The 22,012-nt window shown below is 33.5% G+C and overlaps 1 protein-coding gene across 2 annotated transcripts in view; it reads right to left on the bottom strand.

Moving 5' to 3' along the window:
* Nucleotides 1-16,133, bottom strand: part of LOC127882347 (fibropellin-1-like) — an 82,434-nt gene extending 66,301 nt beyond the window's left edge. Inside the window, exons 1-4 of one of the 2 annotated variants that reach the window (XM_052430930.1) lie at nucleotides 15,945-16,133; nucleotides 6,730-6,845; nucleotides 4,238-4,336; nucleotides 877-981 (exon numbers count right to left, since the gene is read on the bottom strand). In XM_052430930.1, the coding sequence (XP_052286890.1) occupies nucleotides 877-981; nucleotides 4,238-4,336; nucleotides 6,730-6,845; nucleotides 15,945-16,018 (394 nt within the window). In that variant the 5' untranslated portion in view covers nucleotides 16,019-16,133. Of the gene's footprint in view, nucleotides 1-876; nucleotides 982-4,237; nucleotides 4,337-6,729; nucleotides 6,846-12,895; nucleotides 13,098-15,944 lie in introns of those variants that run through there. The other variant, XM_052430931.1, reaches the window with a different exon arrangement.
* Between the last annotated feature and the right edge of the window lie 5,879 nt (nucleotides 16,134-22,012).

Raw genomic sequence — 22,012 nt, 5'->3', positions numbered from 1 at the left:
ATTATTTATACAATTTTTAATCCGAAATTGGTCATTTCCGAATGTCATTTCCGACATTTCTTTTGTTGTCGGTTATCCGAGATATTTGCTTTTTGTAATAAGTACTTCACTTCAGTAGGTCACATTACACTATATCTTGACTAATTAAAATATTTCCGAATTGAAAATGGTAATAATACTTTTTAAATCAAGCACGGTATTTAAACTGTACATCAACGATTGTTCTCTTTTGCGTGACGTCATCAAATTAGGTTTACAGATTTATCACATTTGTCAATTCGTGCCAACTAAAGTTAAAAGAGACATAACGGTTATCACACGTGTATTTTGGGGACCTTATTACTCAATTGTTACTACTAGGGGACCTATTACGCTGAGAATTGCAAATATTGTCAAAACCACAATTAGAGAGCGGGGACCCACAAGTGCGCCGCTTTATCGCTCTTATAGACAATTATCGGCAACACTTTCATGCTTCAGTGCACATTAACCTCAAGTCTTGTTGTCAACACAGATAAGCAGATTATGCTTCGTTATAACTATGGTTGTTTTAATAAAAGTTTAATTATTATGACAGTCAGTCTTCCCCGAAAATTTGAAATCCATGACATTACGTATCAATGAATTAGTTATTTTTTATTTGAACACCAAGAAATTACGTGTCAACGAATTAGTTTTTTTTATTTAACCACGAAATTTCATATCGACGAATTTCTATACGTTTACAGTATGCAGAGTAGTATCCGTTATTCTTTGCCATGTGTTTGGTCAAATTCAGATAATTTTAAAATTGATCCCATGTGTGGCCCTTTTACACAAAAAAAATCCTTTTTAATGTCTATGTAAAACCCCGAAACGAACCGCACACATTCTTACCTGAACATAGCGAGCAAGTCTTTGCACAGAACGTTGTCAAGATCGGGGTTTTGCAAACGGTTTCTTTGTCAGCAGCACAATTGCTGATGTTGTCCTCGCATACTCCTAAAACAGGAGATAACAACAAGTGTACGTGAATGGCATGCGTTTCCAAATGGAGACGGCTATGTATAACTTTAGAGAAACGTGCAAACGATATTCACGTACATGTAATATATCAATGCAGACTTGTGATGAGTGACATAGCACGCCATTTCCATATAAAAGCTTTTTGGACAGGTAGTATCATAAAAAGACAGTATAAATGATTCGACATAGTGAACAAATAAGGCTTGTGCAAACAAATACCAAAATGTATGTCTTCAAGTAATCATGTAACCGGAGATGAACCATGTACTAGTATTACTCAATTGTTACTATTATGGGACCGATTGCGCTTAGAATTGCAAATATTGTCAAAACAACATTGATGGCAATTAGCGAGCAGGGACCCACAAGTGCGCCGCTTTATCGCTCTTATCGACAATTATCGGCAACACTTTCATGCTTCAGTGCACATTAACCTAAAGTATTGCTGTCAACACAGATTAGCATATTATGCTTCGTTATTACTCTGCTTGTTTTAATAAAAGTTTTATTATTATGACCGTCACTCTTCCCCGAAAATTTGAAATCCACAAAATTACGTATCAACAAATAAGTTGTTTTTTATTTGAAATCCACGAAATTACGTGTCAACGAATTAGTTGTTTTTTATTAAACCACGAAATTTCATACCGACGAATTTCTATACGTTTACAGAACTCGATTTCATGTACGAACGAACATGCATGGGACACACATGTAATTTAATAGTTAATTTCTCATTTATAAACAGCCAAATCATGAAAATAACATATGTTTTTATCAGAAAAAACATAGACGGGTAGGACTTGTTTTTCGAACAGGATAGTTATCCATAACCCACAAGTATATGAGCCTTTCTTATAGATCATTTTTCAATTTCAAAAAAAAATCATGGGAATCGCATGTTCGTTTTACATCAAATTTCTCAATTACCTCAAACTTACGCAAAAAACTCAAGTTTCTTTGCGAGGACACTTCTCAATCACCAACATACATGAGAAATACATGTCTTTGGTTTAAACAGTATTTATTACTAAGTAAACTTTAACAAAACAATTATATAAATAATTCTCCATAGATTTTAATCTAGGTGTAGGATTTCAGCATATGTTAACAGTAAAATCAATTTCTAACTGGCAGCGAATGGAACAGCGGCAGACATGTTAATGTACATGAAATGAATGATACAATGCATGTTAAGATATATAAAAAATGAAAAGGCATCCTACTATGATATAAAGTGTATGAATCAAGTAAGGTACGAGGTATAGCACGAATAGAGTAAGACTGAGAGGGAAGAAGAAAAACAGTAACGAAACAATGATACTCGACGACATCAATAATGGTGGTGTGTAGCAAGTTCTAAGAGACGAATTTACACAATCTATCGTTGGACATATGCCATTAATCGTTGGACATATGTCATTAGTTTTGTTTTGCTCGGGCGTATACACATCCGAATAGTAAAATGTGGCTTGTAAGATGAAAACATATTTTTAAACATATATCGGGGAATTTTGTAGTGCTGACAATTAAGAGGGCAATAATTTGCATTTCAATTTCTCTAAATGAGCAATTAGGACTGTATACAAGTGGGTACCGGAATAAGTCGTTTTTGGGGAAATGTGCGCAAGACGCAATCTCGCGTAAAGGATTTGACTAGCTCTTTTACTTAAATTGAAACATTTATACGATCGTGCGAGATAACAACACGGGAGATTTTTGCAAGTGAGGCGAAAGGGCATTCAACTCATGCACAACTGTAGAAAGAAATGGAAATCTTTATATGCAAATTAGAGATACTAATTTGTTTTGACAGGTTTTCATTATGCGTTTAATTCTTTGGAGAAGTTACCACAGACTGTGTCTCCATATTTGATAACCGATCTGATAAAATTAACATACATTTTTCCAGATAAGATCTGAAAAATATTTGTTTCAGATATCCCTTAATGTCGATAAGGTGCCAGGTTTTGTTGATAGTTTCATAGTGGTGTGCATACCATCTGGCGGCGTCAGACAAAACAACCAAGGAGTTTGTGTTGTCAAACTGTTGTTACTGGTATATTATCGAAATAGTGAGTTCAGTGTACGAATATCCTTTTTGTCTGGGAGAATAACATATAAATTATTTATGTATATGGGCCATGCTCTGAATTCTACTTTGTTTATCTATTATTTTGATTAGGTCTTAATCTCATCATTGAAGTAGGCGACGTTTCTATTTGAACAATGTTTGTATGATGTGTGGCCTTCAGAAAGAGCTGTCTTCGCGCATGCGGAAACACATGTCTTTAAACAGCACATTGTCTAATAACCAACACAAATATAAGCACAGTTCTTTATAACTAACACACATATACGGAAACACTTGTCCTTCTTACAGCACATTTCTTAAATACCAACACAAATATGTGTGGAAAACTAGTCTTAATTACAAACACAAGTATACTAAAACATGTGTCTTTCTACCAGCACACTTCTAAATTCCTAACAAGCATAAGCGGATAACACATAATCCTCTTACAGCACATATCTAAATTACATTTACCAGCATACTTACATGTATTTTTCACGGCACAGAAAAATAGCGTATTTGAGTGAACATGGGCTTCGACGCTGCCAACACACATTCATAATTATCACGTATCTTTCTAACAGTAATTTTCAACATAACCACTTATAATATACCCACAACAAGTGACTTTCTTACTTTATAGTTTTTAATTATGAACGAAACCTACATGAGAAGCACGGGTCTTTTAAGCAGCACATTTGTCAGCTAAATGTTCTTACAAAAAATCACTAAAACGAATGTCTTTCTAGCAGGACATTTCTCAGTTTCTTACCTGTACCAACAAACAGACCGAGTCATGTACCTTAAAATATCTCAAGTACATGTACCAACACACATAGGGAGTAAACGTATGCCTTTTTAACAGCCTATATCTCACTCAATAACAATCAAACACGCGCTAAGAGCATATTTTTTAATGTAAATGAATCAACGAATATACGCTTGAAGCACATGTCTTCCTTACAGAAAAGTTACTAAATACCAATAAACATGCTAGGAAACGAGTCTTTTTAACAGTTCATTCTCATTAACATGTACAAACAAACAAACACGAGAAACACATGTATTTCGAACAGGAAAATGCTCAATTTTCATCAAACATAATCTTAAAACAAATGTCGTTCTCAAAAGATATTTGAAAAGGTGTAAGGTACCTACCATCACATTCTTCTCCTATGAACCCAGGGTTACACACGCAGTATTGACCGTACCCAGCATTTGCAATCCTTCCGTGCACGCAGCGGATGGTGGGTATAGCTGGAATAAAACAACAGAAATAGCAGAAAGAGCACTAAAAGCACTCAGAGTTTGTTCCATTTTATCTAACGTTGAATCTCAATCACATGTTCTGAAACAGAAACATGGGAAATAGATTTCTTTCTTATAGGTCTTTTCTCAATTACAAACAAACATAACCGTTGAAATAGTTATCATTCTAACATGATTTTTGATACGGTCTACGGTACTTACGCAAATCACATGCTGCACCTGTGAACCCTATGTCACACATGCAGTATTGAAACACAGTCCCATTGGTGATCACCCCGTTCACGCATCGGATCGGAGGTGGGATGGGGGGAAACCAATCTCAAACCAAACAACAGAAATAGCAGAAAGACCACTTATACCACTTAAAGTAAATTCTCTATCATCTAACGTTAAATAGGGAGGGAAATCAAAAGGGGTTTCTCAATTTGTCAGAAGGAACATGCACATGTTATTTAATAGGGATTGTTTTCATCATCAACAAAACATTCAACATCTGAAAACAACAAATTTCTCAATTATCGACTTGACATTAAATGCATGTTTTGCAAAAAAGACGTTTCTCAATAACCTACAAATATACGAGAAAAACAGTGCTTTCTTACATATCATTTTTCAATTTCCAACAAAAATTCATTCACCCGCATTTGACGTTGCAAAGTTTAAGAATGTAACGGAGATCGCTTCGTGTTGTCGTAAAATCCTCGGTCAGGTACTACCCGTTGTATTCATATTTTTAAAGTTTCCCCCTGGGTAACTGACATAATTGAAAGGGCAGCGAGTTGCGGCGACTATCTTGCTTTTGGCGGTCAGTGCTTGCTTCCATGCCTGAGCTTTTGGAATCAAGCTATTCAACTGTTGGTTTTGGTTTGATTTAGGGACTTCAGTGTAGCTATTTCTGCGTTGATGCTATCGAGAACGCTATTCTGGATACTATGTCTGAGATTTGTGATTCTAATGACTTCATCAATACGTTGCGAATACGAGTAATGTCTTCATTACGGATATTGACAATGTTTGGTAGGTTAGGGAAATGTTAGGACCTGTTTTGGATCAGCTTGATTCACCGGAAAAGAAGTGTCGCGCTTTTTTATTCAGATGGACCAATGTTTAAATTGATACTCATTCTTTCCAATCTATACTTATTTACCACATTATACTTCAAAACTAAATAAGCGTGGTCGGTCAACCGTGAATCTTCTTTAACTAAATGTATAATATATCTCCAGTGATGCGTGGTACGTTTATAATTGTTTTCCATGTTTAACAGGTAATTGTTTAGAAAAGTGTGCACATGTTTATATTTAAAGTTGTACAATTTAGCTGTTACTAGTGTCTAGTTTAACCAAATTCGAGTGAGCACACTAATATCAGGGAAAAAAACTTTAATTTTTCGAACAAGACATTTTTATATTACCTATCATCAACAACCCATACACGTTAAACATATGCCTTTTGAACAAAACGATGCTCAATTACGAACCAACTCACGCGGAAAACACACGTCTTTCTAACAGGACATTTCACAATAACAAACAAACAGACACGAGAAACACATATTTTTATAACAGGACCTAATCACAATTACATGCAAATACACACAGGAAACACATGTATTACTAATATGCCATTTTACAATTACAAAGAAACATATATAGAAAACACTTTATATGGGCAACTCGTGTCTTTCACAAAGGATCTTTCTCAATTACCAACAATCATACTTGGGGAAAAAAACATGCCTTCCTAACAAGACATTTCTCAGTTAACATTTAACAACAAAATAGATTATGAATAATGATACATTTATATTTTAATCACTGTAAATATCAATTCATATATATATATATATATATATATATATATATATATATATATATATATATATATATATATATATATATATATATATATATATATATATATATATACAACGCAACGGATATGAACCGGTGTGGCAGGAAAGCCTAGCGGTGATAATTAACAACACTTGTTGACTGATCTAGTCATAATTCCCCAACCTTATATTGGCGCATTGGATATGGTTTCTGCATAAGGAATCGGATGTGCCGTGTTCGATCCCCACTCTGGGAGCGTTCTCAAGATCTCCACTTTATTTAGTCTTAAGACAACAAATACTGGTTCTACTCAGGAAACGGTCTCGGGAGTTTCCGAATATTGCTAATGCTTTCGATGCAATCTCAAATAGATAGTATAACACTTTAACAAAACGACATGTATATCGTAGAAGACCGTTTGATTTTTTATGTCAATTCGAACAAAATATAGCAATTTATAACACTGAACCAAAATTTCGTAGGCGCTTAACGCTACAGTCAACTAATCACCGCAAACAATATATATAATGATGTTTGGATACTAACACTGGTCACACGCGTTGCCCATGAATCCCGCATTGCACGCACAGTATTGAGAGCCATAAGCCGGGGTAACAATCCATCCGTTAAGACAGCGGATCGGAACCGAGGTGGTTGTCTGGCTACAAAATTAGTTGTATTATAACATGTTTGTGTTAATGTTGTAGAATCAAACATGAAGTTAATAATTTTATGAAATAAGAGGGCCACGGTTGCCTTGGGTCGCTCACCTGAGTAGTATTCACATTAAGCGTGGGTTGTTAACGTTGCTTAATTAAATGAAAGGGGTTGCTGTTTCGGCGGATAAAAGTAATATGAGGACAGTTATTATATTATATTATATATTATATTATATATATGATATTGAGCATCAGAAAAATACAATGGTACATTTTTCCTCAAATGGTTGTCCAGCTTTGACAACATGAGATAAGCATCTTAGCATATTTGGATGTTATAGGAGATGACCAGTTACAACTTGTTTTTGCACGAATAGCTTAATATACTGGAAACAACTGTATTTTTTCAATAGATTGAGTGTTTATAAAATAGTTTTTGCATAATTAAATACAATATGTTGAATTGTTATCATATATCAAAGTCAGTTGTGAAAAAGTAAACGAGTATGAGAATAATGTACTAGACATTCAACGTGATCTTTTTTTAAGGTACAAAACATCACTTGATCTTTCACATTGTTTAAAATGTGTGTAAATATAGAGGTAAACACATACACCAGACATTGGAAAATCTATCATATCAAAACAACTGTCAAACTATTTGCAATTTAAATGCGCAAACAATCTGTAGCATCAATACATTTTTTTTGCAAAATTAACTGCCAAAACAACTTTTGTATTTTTAACCAAACATTTTTGTGCTTCTTAAAAGATGTGATAAATTGTTGTTTTTTACTTAGTGTTTTTGAACAACTGGAACAATTTTCAGACTCACCTTGCAATGATATTTTCAATTGGAACAACAATAAAACCTGTTAAAATCATTTTTTTTTCAAAATCACACACAAACACAAACATGCAAACTGTAGGCCTAAAATGTTTCAAATTGTAATCAATCTTATGAATGGTGTCCATCTGACATCAAGACAAAGGTCTTGGATGGGAGTGCCCAGTTAATTGGAGCCTATTTCCAGGGAGTGTTACACAAGCACCACATTGCTATGCAACAATGTAAGCACAGGTGTAAATGAGTTTAATAGAGAGTAAGATAAGTGAATGAAAGGTCAAATAAGATTCATATGTAACAGTTCTTATTGTTTTATTGGTTTTACCACTTTGTTGAATTACTGCAAAATAAAGATACCAAAATGAAGAAATGGCAATAATTAATTTGAGTAATGCAATATTTTATAATAAGATATTTGGGTTGTTAAATTTTTAATGTTTCTGAATACATTACCAGTATCATCATCACCATCACCATCATCATCATCATCATCATCATCATCATCATCATCATCATCATCATCATCATCATCATCATCATCATCATCATCAGCATCATCAGCATCATCAGCAGCATCATTATCATAGGCATCATCATCATCATCATCATCATCATCATCATCATCATCATCATCATCATCATCATCATCATCATCATCATCATCATCATAATCGTCATCATAATCATAATTGTGCACCGACATCCTAATTAAAACACGTGTGTTAACATGCTTTAAATATAGTCATATTAGGAAAACTGCCGCTCAACCGGCGGGCACGTTTTTCAACGAACTGTAACCATTTTCAAACTCAGCCGAGCTATCATTAAAACAAATCTTCGGACTAAATTTCATAAACATTGGACTATAAATGTGACTTCTAGAGTGTTAACAAGGTTTTACTTTAACCATATAAGGAAAAATACCCCGCCCCCAAGTGGCCATGTTTTTCAAAGGAACGGAACCATTTTCAAACTCAGATTAGCTATCATAAGAAAAATGTTTTGACCAAGTTTTATGAAGATTTGACTATAAGTGTGACTTTTAGAGTGTTAACAAGGTTTAACTATAGCCAAATGAGGAAAACTGCCCCGCCCCCTGGCGGCCATATTGTTAAATGGACCGGAACCATTTGCAAAATCAAATGAGCTATCATTAATACAAATGTTATGACCAAGTTTCATGAAAATTTGACTATAAATGTGCCTTTAACAATGTAAACAAGGTTTTACTAAAGCCATGTAAGCTTAACTTCGCCGCCCCCTGGTGGCCATGTTTTTCAACGGACCGGCAGCCATTTGCAATCACAGCCTAGCTATCATAGGAACAAATGTTCTGACCAACTTTCATGAAGATTGGACTATAAATGTAACCACTAGAGTGTTAAAAATGTTTTACTATAGCCGTCTTAGGAAAACTGCCCTGCCCCCGGGCGGCCATATTGTTCAACGGACCGAAACATTTTAAAACTCAACTGAGCTATCATTGAGGCAAATGTTCTGACAACGTTTCATGAAAATTGGACTATAAATGTGACTTCTGGAGTGTTAACAAGGTTTTACTATAGCCATATAAGCAAAACTGCCCCGCCCCCTGGCGGCCATATTTTTCAACTGACCAAAACCGTTTTCGAACTGAGATGAGATATTATTGGGAAAAATGTTCTGACATCGTTTCATGAAGATTGGAAAATGTGACTTCTAGTGTTATAAAGCTTTTTCTTTAATTTGACCTTGTAATCTAGTTTTTGATGTCAAATGACCCTGTTTCGAACCCGACCAAGATATCATTGGGACAAATCTTCTGACGAAGTTTCATGAAGATCAGACAATTAATGTGGCCTCTATAAAGTTAACAAGGCAAAATGTTGACGACGGACGACGCACAACGCACGACGGACGACGCACGAAGGACGACGCACGACGGACAAAAAGTCAGTATTGTTGGCTGTCACATATGCAGAACGACTGTGATGACATTCAATGAAATTAACTTTTAAATACACACAAAACGCGATGCAATGTACACTCAAATGTTATTACATATGCTGCTGCACTTACATATTTCAGACAGAAAACAACTGAAATGGCTGTGTTAACAACTTTTATTGTTATTATGTGTTCAGTTGTATTCTGGTTTGGCATGATTACGCATTGAAAGTGCAATGCTGTAAATAACACAAAGCGTCTGCCTTCTTTACAAACCAAGCAAAGACACGTATGGAAGTAGATTAAAATACTTATTTCTTTTAAAAAACATCGGTCTTGACAAGTCGTCTTGCAAGAAACCTAAAATCCATATCCAGTTTAACTCGTATGTCACATACAAGATTAATTCCATGACTTGTTAGGGTTAATGAGATGTTTTGTACAGTACATAATTATATAACACACAGTTTAAAATAAGTTTATTCGTTAAAACGAACATTCAACCACTGTACTAACTAAAGGATAACACACACTTACTACACACATATTTGCTATTAAACGTTATTGATCATTTGTAAAAACAATGTGAAGAAATTCGTACAACAAATAGGCGTCTCATTCCGGTTAAGCATACGATATGACTTCTGATAAATGACTCGATCGATTCATTTTTATGATTTATGAACGTTTATGATAAATGGCATGCAAGGTTTTGAAACTAAATAGTAAATTTTTTTTGGTTAAGAGTTTAAAAACGACCCTCAGAATTCCGAATGGTGTTATACATTTTCAGAAAGATGATTATCATTTTAAAAACAAAAACAGCAAAACATGCATTGTACGTTCTGTTAATTAATATTTGACCCGAGTTTTGTTTATATTTTACTAATTGTCATTTAAAGTAGACACAACTTTGTTTTGTCGCTTAAGGCGCATATTTTAAGCACTTAAATTCTCAGTTTTTGTTGTATTCACTCTGTTACATTTGGTCTGAAACAAACCGTTATTGAACCAAGTACAACATACGTTTGTGCGGTATACAACGCAGACAACACAACTCAAATCGCAAACGAGACAACCTTTTTAAGCCACAATTCATGACGTACATGATCAATCCCAAACTACTTGAAAAATCTCCATGACTGTGGGAAGTGTATAAACACTTCCTTTTCGAGTTTACAATTGAACGAATCGGACTTTAGACTTGATCGAACATAATTAAAGGAGGTAAACGTAGCGATGCATCAGTAGGGTTTAACTGATAATTTGATGTCATTTAGTAAAGATGGCGTTGGTTTGCTTTCATTATTTTTAAAACATGGGACTCATTTTCATTTAGATGAGTTCTTTATTGATGAATTTACTATTGTATTCCCCACATCTTTCCATTGCATTTCGATACTTTATGTGTTGACAGAAAAAATAAGGGGGAAAATGTCATCATGAGATGAGATTGATCTTGACTCTTTCACAAGGAACATTTTTGTTTCCCATTATTTCCTGTGTAGTACTGACATGACGCCAATTACATTGGCATTATTTTATTTGATTGAAATGTTCATATTATCCTGATAGTAAACATTACACTCAAAGCCCGATAACATATTGAAATATCATTTAGCCTTAAAATACAGTTTCCTGCCAACATAGCAATCATACATTAAGTTAAATGCTAATTTAATTTGACACAGGCAGCCTGTGAAAGATATGCTGCAACAATTCAACATTGTTGCATTTAAATTTAAATGTCATTGATTTTAGATTATCCACAGTCATACTGAAAATTAAATCCGCATGTCGTTTTTTATGTTTAAATATTGTGACCGTCAAATGAGAAGCATATTGTATCAATACATATGAAATATACCCATTTGTATATGTCCATAAATTTCAATAAAAATTTGATAAACATAATAAAAGTGTAAAGAAATAAGTTTGTTTCTTATTAATCACAATCAATAGAAAACATATTCTGTTATTTACAAAAACGAATTATAGGAGAAAAAGTTATCTTTTTATATAAAATGATTATAACAATATGGAGTTAATAAAATAAGTATAAAGTTCAATTAAAAAGCATTTTAAAAGGGTCTCGATTAAATGACGCTACACTTTATTTGACTTAAGACCGAGATAAACAAAAATATGTATTGAATTCCATACAGCATAGTGGAGTATACTCTTTATAATTTTATAATAATATAACATAGTTTTTAGTGTGAGCGTGAGCTCACACTAATGTTACAGACCATATTTTGCAAATCAGTATGTGCTTAGAAGCCTTAGGTACGGTATGGAAAGACAACCACTGCCTGTTTCAGCAGACGACAAATGCCATTCTCCCAGCAGAGTTGTCGTTCGTGCCTCAACATACATGTGAATGTGATGAACCGCAGTGTAAGAGAGTGGACAAATGCTATGAACGTCTGCTAGGAAATATAACCACCACATTTGCCTATTCATAGTTCACCATTGGTACACTGCAGAGGGTTATATGACTAATAGTGTTGAGATTGGCCAGTCTGGTGTTTATCATTGAAATCTGTACATATTTGCTGCTTTCAGGGAAAACGGGGCTTACTGCATGTCAAATAAGATTAGCCTGTGCATACTGATTAGCCTGTGCAATGCGCAGAAGCTATTCAAGGACGACATTTTACAACAGCGAACACCTATAGTGCCTTCAGCGCTTTGATTGTAATAGTATTGAGTAGGCTTTCTCAATTGTTTATTTATTTTTAGTTCAGCACGAAAACATGTAGGGTACATTTTCAAGTATGATTAAATTTATGAGTGATTTAAATACCAGTAGTAAGTGATATACTTATCAAGTGTAAGTGATTTAAATATCATTAGTAAGTGGTCTAAATATCAGTAGTAAGTGATTAAATAATCAGGAGTAAGTGATTAAAATACTAGTAGTAAGTGGGTCGTTCTAAAAACTATCGTCTGAACAGTTTACGTTATTGCACGACTTGTATAGTACATGTAGATCTTATAGTACACAACATAACATTTTTGAAGGGTTTGTTGGCTAAAACGATGTATCGAGCCCTGAAGTATCGTCCATACTGACGTAATAGAATCTCAATAAATTTTCATTTGTATAAAATATGCATTACCTGGAACCACAAACAGACGATCATGACTGATTAAATATAGGATATGAATTTGTTAAATAGATGATAGGAATCAATCATCTGATATATTGTTTCTGTTAACGTACAAAATATATTATAACACACATATTTAAAGTACTAAGTACAAGTTGTCAACATACGCTTGCTCGGTGGCCAGAAACACGCCGATCGCGAACGACACAATTGTTTTAAATCCACTACGCATCCCTTACAAAGATCCCATTAACGAAACGCTAAAACAAAATTTCCACCAGTTTGCCCGATGGGACAAATGAGTAAATTATAGCTGCGGCTATTGAAAACACCTAACACTTCCGTCTCTAGTTTTTCTTTGACGAATCGATATCGTGACTGCATAAAAAAGACATCAAGCGTAACGGCTTGAAGTAAATAGCAGGTTACGTTATTTGTGTATTGGGTAGAGTTGTATTGGGTAGAGTTACATCAACCGCGCCAAGTCTGTTTTATATTAACATATTATTCAGGTATACGATATTTGAGTTAAACTTCGCTATTTGCGCTGGCGTATTGTTACTGAAAAATGCGTTGTTTCGACACAGATGACAAGGTTACTGATGTCAATTAATCACGTTATCATTTTAAACTGTTTAAATTATCATGTAGACTGTTCCCGGCACCTATTACAGAACAGAATAAAACAAATCCATATTATGTTTCACAGGTAACAATATACAATGAACATGTATCGTGACAACAGGTGAGCACATATATACATTATGTAATTACACAATTTCATAAAACATTTGGATATCAGTCTGAGAAAAACTATAAGAAATATATGGGGAGGTCGGAAAGTGATCTTTGGAGTTTAATCAGCTTCTCAGCTGTTACAAGCGATTATAGAGGGGTGTCATTTTACAGTTAACGAATGTGAAGATTATATTTAAGAAATCACAGGAAACAGCTAGACGTCCCAAATTGTCTCTGACGTAGATAATGCTCGATAGTAAGTGAGGAATTTCAATGACAGAGTGACTGGGGTGTTATGATTTTGAGCGTTTGGCCTTGCGTATCGACAGATATATTTGTGGTAATTGTTTGTATTTTTAAATTGCTATATCTCCATACGTGTCATTATACTGTTTATTGACCAATACATAAATAAATAAATATAAAAATATATGTACCGCATGAAATCTAGGTTTTAGACATCTACGGCGAATAAATGGGAATAGAAAATAAACTAAAATAATATAAATAAAGAAGAAATATCTAAATTGTCCATCACATATTAAGGCGGCAGTACTTTTATAAGTGCTATTCTCGAAGCCAGTCAAATATATGAGTTGAGGTTGGTCAAATTCAACAGCTACTGTATTACTACTTAAAAGAGATATTGCATTTGAAGCTTGATCACAGAAAGTTTTGAAGTAAGGCTTTAGGTCTAATGTCGGCATATCCGTCTTCTATTGTAATGATTTGATGTTTAACATTCTTTATTTCATTGTCGGGTTCATGATATTAATAAACGAGTTTAGCTGCGCCTGTTTGTGTCCCACGTTTAATTTTGTATAACGAGCACATATCCGGGTGTAGGTTTTTCGTTCATGCAGTTCATAAATTTCAAAGCATTCAATGTTTAACATTACTAACCGCAAAATGTTGCGACAATACTGCGCATTGAACGTAAACTGCACTTTAAGACATTATATTGATTTGACAGGATGTATGGGATTTGTTAAATTTATCATGAAAAGGTCCACACATTCCATGTCGAAAATAAGTAATAGCGCATTAAGTATATTTAATACACGTTAATATACAGCGTAGGTTTTTGACTTATGTCTGGAAACATAAAAGGTGAAGGACAAAATGAATATATAAAATACTGAATAAAGCTAAAAGCGTTTCTTGTCTCTTTGCATTATGCAACACCTAATTAGTTTTCATATTGTAAACGTGTCCTTTTAATACATAAAGGATCTGGCATTAGTTGTGATATCATGCCATATTTTATTAAACGGGTTCAGGAATTTTGTTAGTAAGCGAGCCTTTGGCAAGCTTACTAACGAATTTCCTGGACGAGTTTAATAAAATATGGTATGATATGACAACGAGTGTCAGATCTTTTTTATCACATGCTTTTAAATGAGCAAATTAAATAAATATTTACGCAAACATAATGATAAATCCCGAATGCTGTTTACATTTCGTGACGTCCTTTGACGTTGCAACGTCATTTCAGCAAAATAACAAATTGCGATTGGTCAATAAACGAAAACTAAGCCAATTAAAACGCTTAAAAAGTATATTACACATGTGTAAGATAAAAATATATGTAATGGTTATATTACATGGGAAACAGGGTATGGCATGTGATAAATTACATTTATTGAAACCAAAGCTTTGTTATAACTTTTTTTGTATAAACATTCATAAACTGTTCAAGAAGATTACTGCATTGTACGTGAATCCCTTTATTTTATTCGTTAACTGCGCAATTACGATTTTAGCTATTAAGCAGCTCGTATATGAAAAGCTAATATAAAAGCCGTTTTATAAATTGGTGTAAGTTTAATTCAAACCACCAACACCTTAATGTTAGAAAACGAAACTTCGATGAGTCATTGTAAGTTTGGGAAATGACGCATTGTTCATAACAAAATGAATAAACATGTACTAAAAAGGGTGTGACTTTAATTTGTTGTTTATGAACATTGCATCATTAATTATATTACACGTTGTACAGATTAACGCATTTAAGAAAATGAATACTAAACTAATGGGCCCTATGACAAAATCGTTACCAGCCAAGCTGACCAAAATGTGTATATGGACCAAACCGAAGGAATCAATCCGTATCAAACTTTAATTTTAAATACTTACACTTAATAACATACGACCATTACTGATTTAACATACGATACGAGTTGGCAAAATTGGTTTATATGAATAAACTGGTTTATAAACTGATAAGTTATCTATGTAAAAGTTCAAAATATATTTTAACATGCATATATAATAAAATCGAAATGTTATATCGCAAATAGTGAAACAGCCGAGCGGTTTGTTATGACTAAATGAGATGTTGAAATCACATGTTATAAATAAAGATATAATAAGTAGTAACAAATACAGCAACATCAGTGTTTTTTTTTATCACATGATTGTTTTAATTGTATTTGACTAAGCGTGACAATCGTGTGTTTAAAACACATTACAACATACGCTTGCTCGGTACACAAGGTGGCCAGCAACACACCGATCGCGAACGACACAAACGTTTTAAATCCACTACGCATCCCTTACAAAGTTTCCATTAACGATACGCTCAAATTTAAATCCAGCTAGTCCGCTGGAAAAAATGAGCAAAATACAGCTGTGTCGATTAACAGCACCTAACACTACCTTCTCTAGTTATTCTTATACGAATCGAAATAGTGAATTGATTGCATAAAAATACATCACGCGTAATGGGTTGAGGTAAATAGTAGGTTGCATGTTATAGCATGTTATTTGTGTATTTGTAGTTAACATCAACCCGCCAATTCTTTTTATATTAACATATTATTAAGGTATACGGTATGTTTGAGTTAAACTTAGCAAATTACGATAGCATCCAAATTATTTTTAATTTCGAAATAGGTGACAAAAGAGCTACTGTAAATCAATTAAAACTTAATTTTGTGATTTACCCTCAACATAAAGTTTCCACCTAAATGATATAAGTTCACCATGCAGTTATTTTAAACTGTTTAAATTATCATGTAGACTTTTTTCCGATCACATATTACACAACCTGTTCGACTTACAATACAGTTTTCATAACTATACGGCCACTGACCAATTTAGTTGGACGCGGACAGTTGAATAAGAAACACAAACACTCAAACGTAGCTTGAAATTTCTAAGTACAAAAGGGGCATAATTCTGGTAAATTGCCGGTCAGAGTTTATGAACCTTATCAGTGACCTCACAAAAGGACCGGCACACGCGGATTAAGTTTCAATAAAAAAAATGCAGTAGAAATAGTGATATGATGTCACACTTTTTCCTTTACCAGGACATAACGCGGAAGCCGATGCAAACATTAGGGTGAGTATTATCGCTCGGACCATTCGGTGAATAGTCAAGATAATCTTATTTGTGAAATTAAATACCAATGTAAACCGTCGACATGTAAATACTGTGAATGATTTGTCGGCCGTCTATTTCAGACCACTCGGTATTATCGTGGACTGTGCAGTTGGGGAATTCGTGTGAAAACTTTGTAGAACTTCCGTCCAGAAATGAAGAGAATAATGTTACTTATGATCAATTTAATTAAAAGTGTATTCCTGAAAATTGTATGTGTTCAGATAATATTGTAAATAGTATTCACCAGTGTATTTTTAAACAAGAACAGAGTTTTCAAGAAATAAACGATGTAGATACTGCATATGTAGATATTTGTCATAATATTAGGCAAGACATATATTTTAAAATCCCATTTAAGTCTATGACTGTTGATGGTAGAACATCTAATAAGAGAAGAAAAATAGGGAAGCCTTGGTGGAATAATGACTTATCTTGCCTTTTAAATACCGTTTGTGAAGCTGAGCGTAATTAGCTAAAATGTAATGGTCGTGCTGAAAAATCAGTACTAAAGTCTCGGTTCAATTCTGCACGTAAGAGTTTTGATAAAGCCGTACAACAAAGCAAACGTCAATAATGGGTAGGCTAACATAATGAGTTACTGTCAGATAGCAAAAATAACTTGACTGAATTCTGGAAAATCATTTGCAGGGTAGGGGTTTCACAATCAAGGAGTAAGCGCATACCGATGGAAGTTATGACAGAAAAAGGTGTATCAAATGATGTGAATATTGTTCTTGAAAAATGGAAGAATGATTTCAGCCCTCTTCTTAAAAGACCTGCCGGTAATAATGTGAGTAGCATGAACATTGACAATGTTTTATATAATGTTAATCATTTGAATGGTGATACAGAGGTTATAAACAATAATATATATATGTTGAAGAAGTTTTTAAATCTGTCATTCAGGCTAAAAATGGAAAAGCATGGGGTTGTGATAATATACTTTATCGTTGTCTTGCACCATGTATATGATATATTGTACAATATTAAATGACCTTTTGTCAAAATGGGCAGAATCAAATGATATACTATGCGACGAGCAAAATGGCTTTAGAAAAGGCCGCAGTACCATTTATCATGTGTCATCTTTAACTAATATCATGGAAAATATCAAGAAAAATAAGTTAGCAACATTTTGTGCATTCATAAGTTTTCGTAATGCGTATGATTTTATTGACAGTTCACTTTTGTGGAACAAATTAAATAGCAAAGGTGTTCAGGGTAAAATGTTACACGCAATACAGTCATTGTATAATTCAGTCTCGTCCTGTGTAAGAATAAATGGTCTTACAACGGAATGGTTCGATGTAAACTGTGAACTCAGACAGGGCTGTTCGTTATCACCTTTACTGTTTAATCTGTTCATAAAAGATCTAGTAGATTGATTAAAGCGGTTGGAAAAGGAATTGACATAAGTAATGATAAGATCTCCATATTATTATATGCAGATGATATTGTACTCATTGCTGAATCTGAAAATGATCTTCAACTTCTTTTAAATGTGTTAGCAAACTGGTGTACATCAAACTCTCTGATAGTCAGCCATATGAAAAGCAACAGTGTTCATTTTAGGCCCCAATCGGTATGTAGAACTTCATTTGATTTTACATGTGGTGAGCATAGTTTTAAAATAGTTGAACACTATACCTACCTGGGTATATTACTCGATGAGTTTCTAGATTATAATAAGACTGCTAAGTGTAAAGCTCAGAGTGCAGGTAGAGCATTGGGGTTAATTATTGCCAAATCTAAATCATTGGGATCCATGCCATATGATGTTTTTATTCAGCTGTACGATTCAATGGTTTGGCCAGTCATATCTTATGGTGCTTCTTTTTGGGGTTACGGGTCCTTTTGCTGCATAGATGCCATACAAAATAGGGCAATGCGTTACTATCTTGGGGTAGGACGGTATACACATACGGCAGCTCTATATGGAGAGTTAGCAGGGCAACCACCAAATGTAAAACAGTGGAGATCCGTATGCCTACAGTGGCATAGATTTATTAGAATGGATGTTAACAGAGTCAATTATAAGGTATTTCCTGCATGTTTAATGAAAAGTAACACTAGATGCAAGAATTGTTTAATACATATATGGAAAAGTTAAACTTAGTAGAATATGCACGTAACTGTGTAACAGTATCGTTAAAGTCATTTTGTGAAAAAAAATGTTCTTAAATCTATGTCAATGTATGTGGATGATTGGAGAGCTAAACTTGATAGAAATGTTGGTCGAAATGGTAATAGTGGTAATAAATTAAGAACATTATATTGTTGAAAAAAGACTTCATAACAGGGCACTATTGTAAAATATTTTTGCCCCGTAAGCATTAGTCTGCACTAGCTAAATTCAGAATTGGAGTAGCACCAATAAAGCTTGAAACTGGTAGATATGAAAATAATCAAAATATTTCTGTCGACAGAAGAACTTATCCAATATGTAAAACTGCAGTTGAATGTGAAAACATGTATTACTATCATGTAACGCATATGAACATATCAGATCTCCATTGGTGGAGAAAGCAAGTAGTCTGATGCCAGAATTTGGGAATCTAGGTGAATCTAGGTGATGAGGATAAGCTTATATATATTCTCTCCAACAATGATCTTGTTAAACTTACAGCCAAAACCTGTTACAATATTCTTCAACTTCGCTATAATTTTCTGTAAAAATAGCAACTGCATACCTTAGTATTTCTTTTAGTGTGCTTTGATGTAAATTAATGTTCTAGGTGGGAGATGAGTACACACCTTTTAAGTTGACTCAGTCACTCTTTAATTTAAAGTTTTTAGTGTATTCACCAAATCCCTATTTACTTTTTTTGTTGATTTTGTTTTGTTATCCTATCTATTATACTTATGAACTGAAGCATCATTCAGATATTATTAATAAAATGGTGTGTTTGTCATTTACAACCTAGAATGAAAACTGTTTTAACACTTAAGAATTGTATTGTGTTTGTGTGTCACCACTGACCAGTTCGTAAATCGCCTGACCATAGGCGATATATGACTTTGTAAGACATAGTGCTTTATTTTCACTTTCAGTATTTGATGGTTAATTTCTTATGGAAAATTTTAAGGTGAGGTCAGTGGGGACATCAAAATTTTATTATGTAATGTTGTCTTTAACTGTACTGTGCCATATGTGACTAAGTCTCATAACTCTAAGACTGTACAAAGCTGTTTTAACTGATGTTTTAACTGATGTCCAGAGTAAAGTAGAGACTATATAATTTTATGGTATTTGGGAGAGAGGTAACTCGGTAGTTCATGTTACAGTTTTCTGTAATTTGAATTCAGGTTAGCTCCTTTTCATTTCACTATAATTATATGATGATTCTTGTGTTGATATAATATTCTAGTGTCTTATAGCTCGATACTTTCGAGTGGCAGCATTTTATTATTATGCTTATGTTTTATTGTGTGTTTTGATTGTATAGATGCTGATGAGACTTTAATAAACTAATAAATATGTAAATTTGCATTATACAACAAATCATCAAATTAAATATTTGATCCATACGAATGTATTACAGCACCGGTTTGTGTGCCCATTCATTTCAGTCTTCACAAAAAATAACAAACGCAGTGTGTTTAAAAGTTTTATGTACTGAATGTATTTAATACACAATTTAACAAAACAAATAATGCTGTCAGTGATAAATGAGTAAAGAAGAAATATCCTACATAACTTTTAATGTTGGTCAAAATATGAACATGTTGTGGAACGACATGGAATAAGCCTGGATATAATTTGCAGTAACATATCGTGAGTATTGATATGTATTTGCACAACCGATATTATAAAAACTATTTAAAAATGTACTTGACATATATCAAGAAAACATTGGTATGTGTCAGATACAGAAATTTTTTATATTTTTTTCATAGTTTTTTTGCTCATCTGTCATCTTTTCTATGTAACTTATTACACAGTATTGTAAAGGAATTGTAAATTTGCAATTTTAATTATCACTTGGGCTTTGTTCCGGAACAAATACATAAAACAATTTAATTTATATAGTGTCTAATTGCAAATACTGTAATCACCGGAAAAAAGTTAATAGAATGGAATAGATAATTGTTTTGAATGAGCCTTGTCATTAAAATGGGTTGTTTGTCATGTGCGGCCAACGTAGTTATTTTACAACTACGAAACCTTGCGGGACTTTCAAATATGACAAGCTACTTCTTGCCAGATGCGCGAATGTGCAGGCTGGGTACTATATATGTACGGTGCCCTCATATGGCAGTGATTGCATAATGCAGAAATAATAAAAAACTTAAATGCATTAAGTAACATAATGATGACAGTTAATAACACATAAATAACATGATTTGTAAACTGGTTATTGAAAACACTTCGTACAATGATATATTTACTACTGGAAAACCTTAAATATGTTTTTCTGAACATAAAAATACAAACAAACAAACACAATGATGAACAATAAGAGATTCGCCTGTATTAAGATTACATTTTAACAACATAATCAGCACAATCGGATTAATTTGAATGATATAATGTTATTATTTCTACGTGAATATTACTGTCACGGATGACATTAGTCAATGAATATTACAGTAACATAGAACATTAATTTTGTCTGTGAATACTACAGTAACAGAAAACGTTTGTCTATGAATATTACATAAACATAAAACATTTTTCTGTATATATTACAGTTACAGAGAACGATACTTTTGCATAAATTTAAAATAAGATTTTCAGTGCATAACAAGTATGCATTTTTCACTTAATTTTATGTACATACTCAAAGGAGATAAACGATATAATTACTTTATAAGGATAGTCATGGAAATGTAGCATATAGGGGAGCAATTTTCTATTTTATAAAAGTATATTAAGCGTTACATAACATAAAACATCAACTGCAATAGCGTAACAATAATAAACACCGTTCGCACTTAATTTGCTTCAACTATTAGACATGATATATGACCCGCGTCATGCAAAATGGTCTTATGTAATACACGAATAGCGAAGCTCCAGCTAAGCCTGCGCATTTGCACAGTAATGTCAGGAGCTACGGTTGGGCTATAAAGTCACGATTATTTCGTAGTCTCATAAGTGGACAATGTAGCTTCTGAACAGACTTCGCAGATATGAGGCCGAACTTGAGGTGCGGTGT

This window comes from Dreissena polymorpha, chromosome 5 (assembly GCF_020536995.1).
Source record: "Dreissena polymorpha isolate Duluth1 chromosome 5, UMN_Dpol_1.0, whole genome shotgun sequence".
Lineage (NCBI taxonomy): Eukaryota > Metazoa > Mollusca > Bivalvia > Myida > Dreissenidae > Dreissena > Dreissena polymorpha.
Note: the sequence above shows the minus strand (reverse complement) of the source record. Positions and strands in the feature narration are given on the sequence as shown.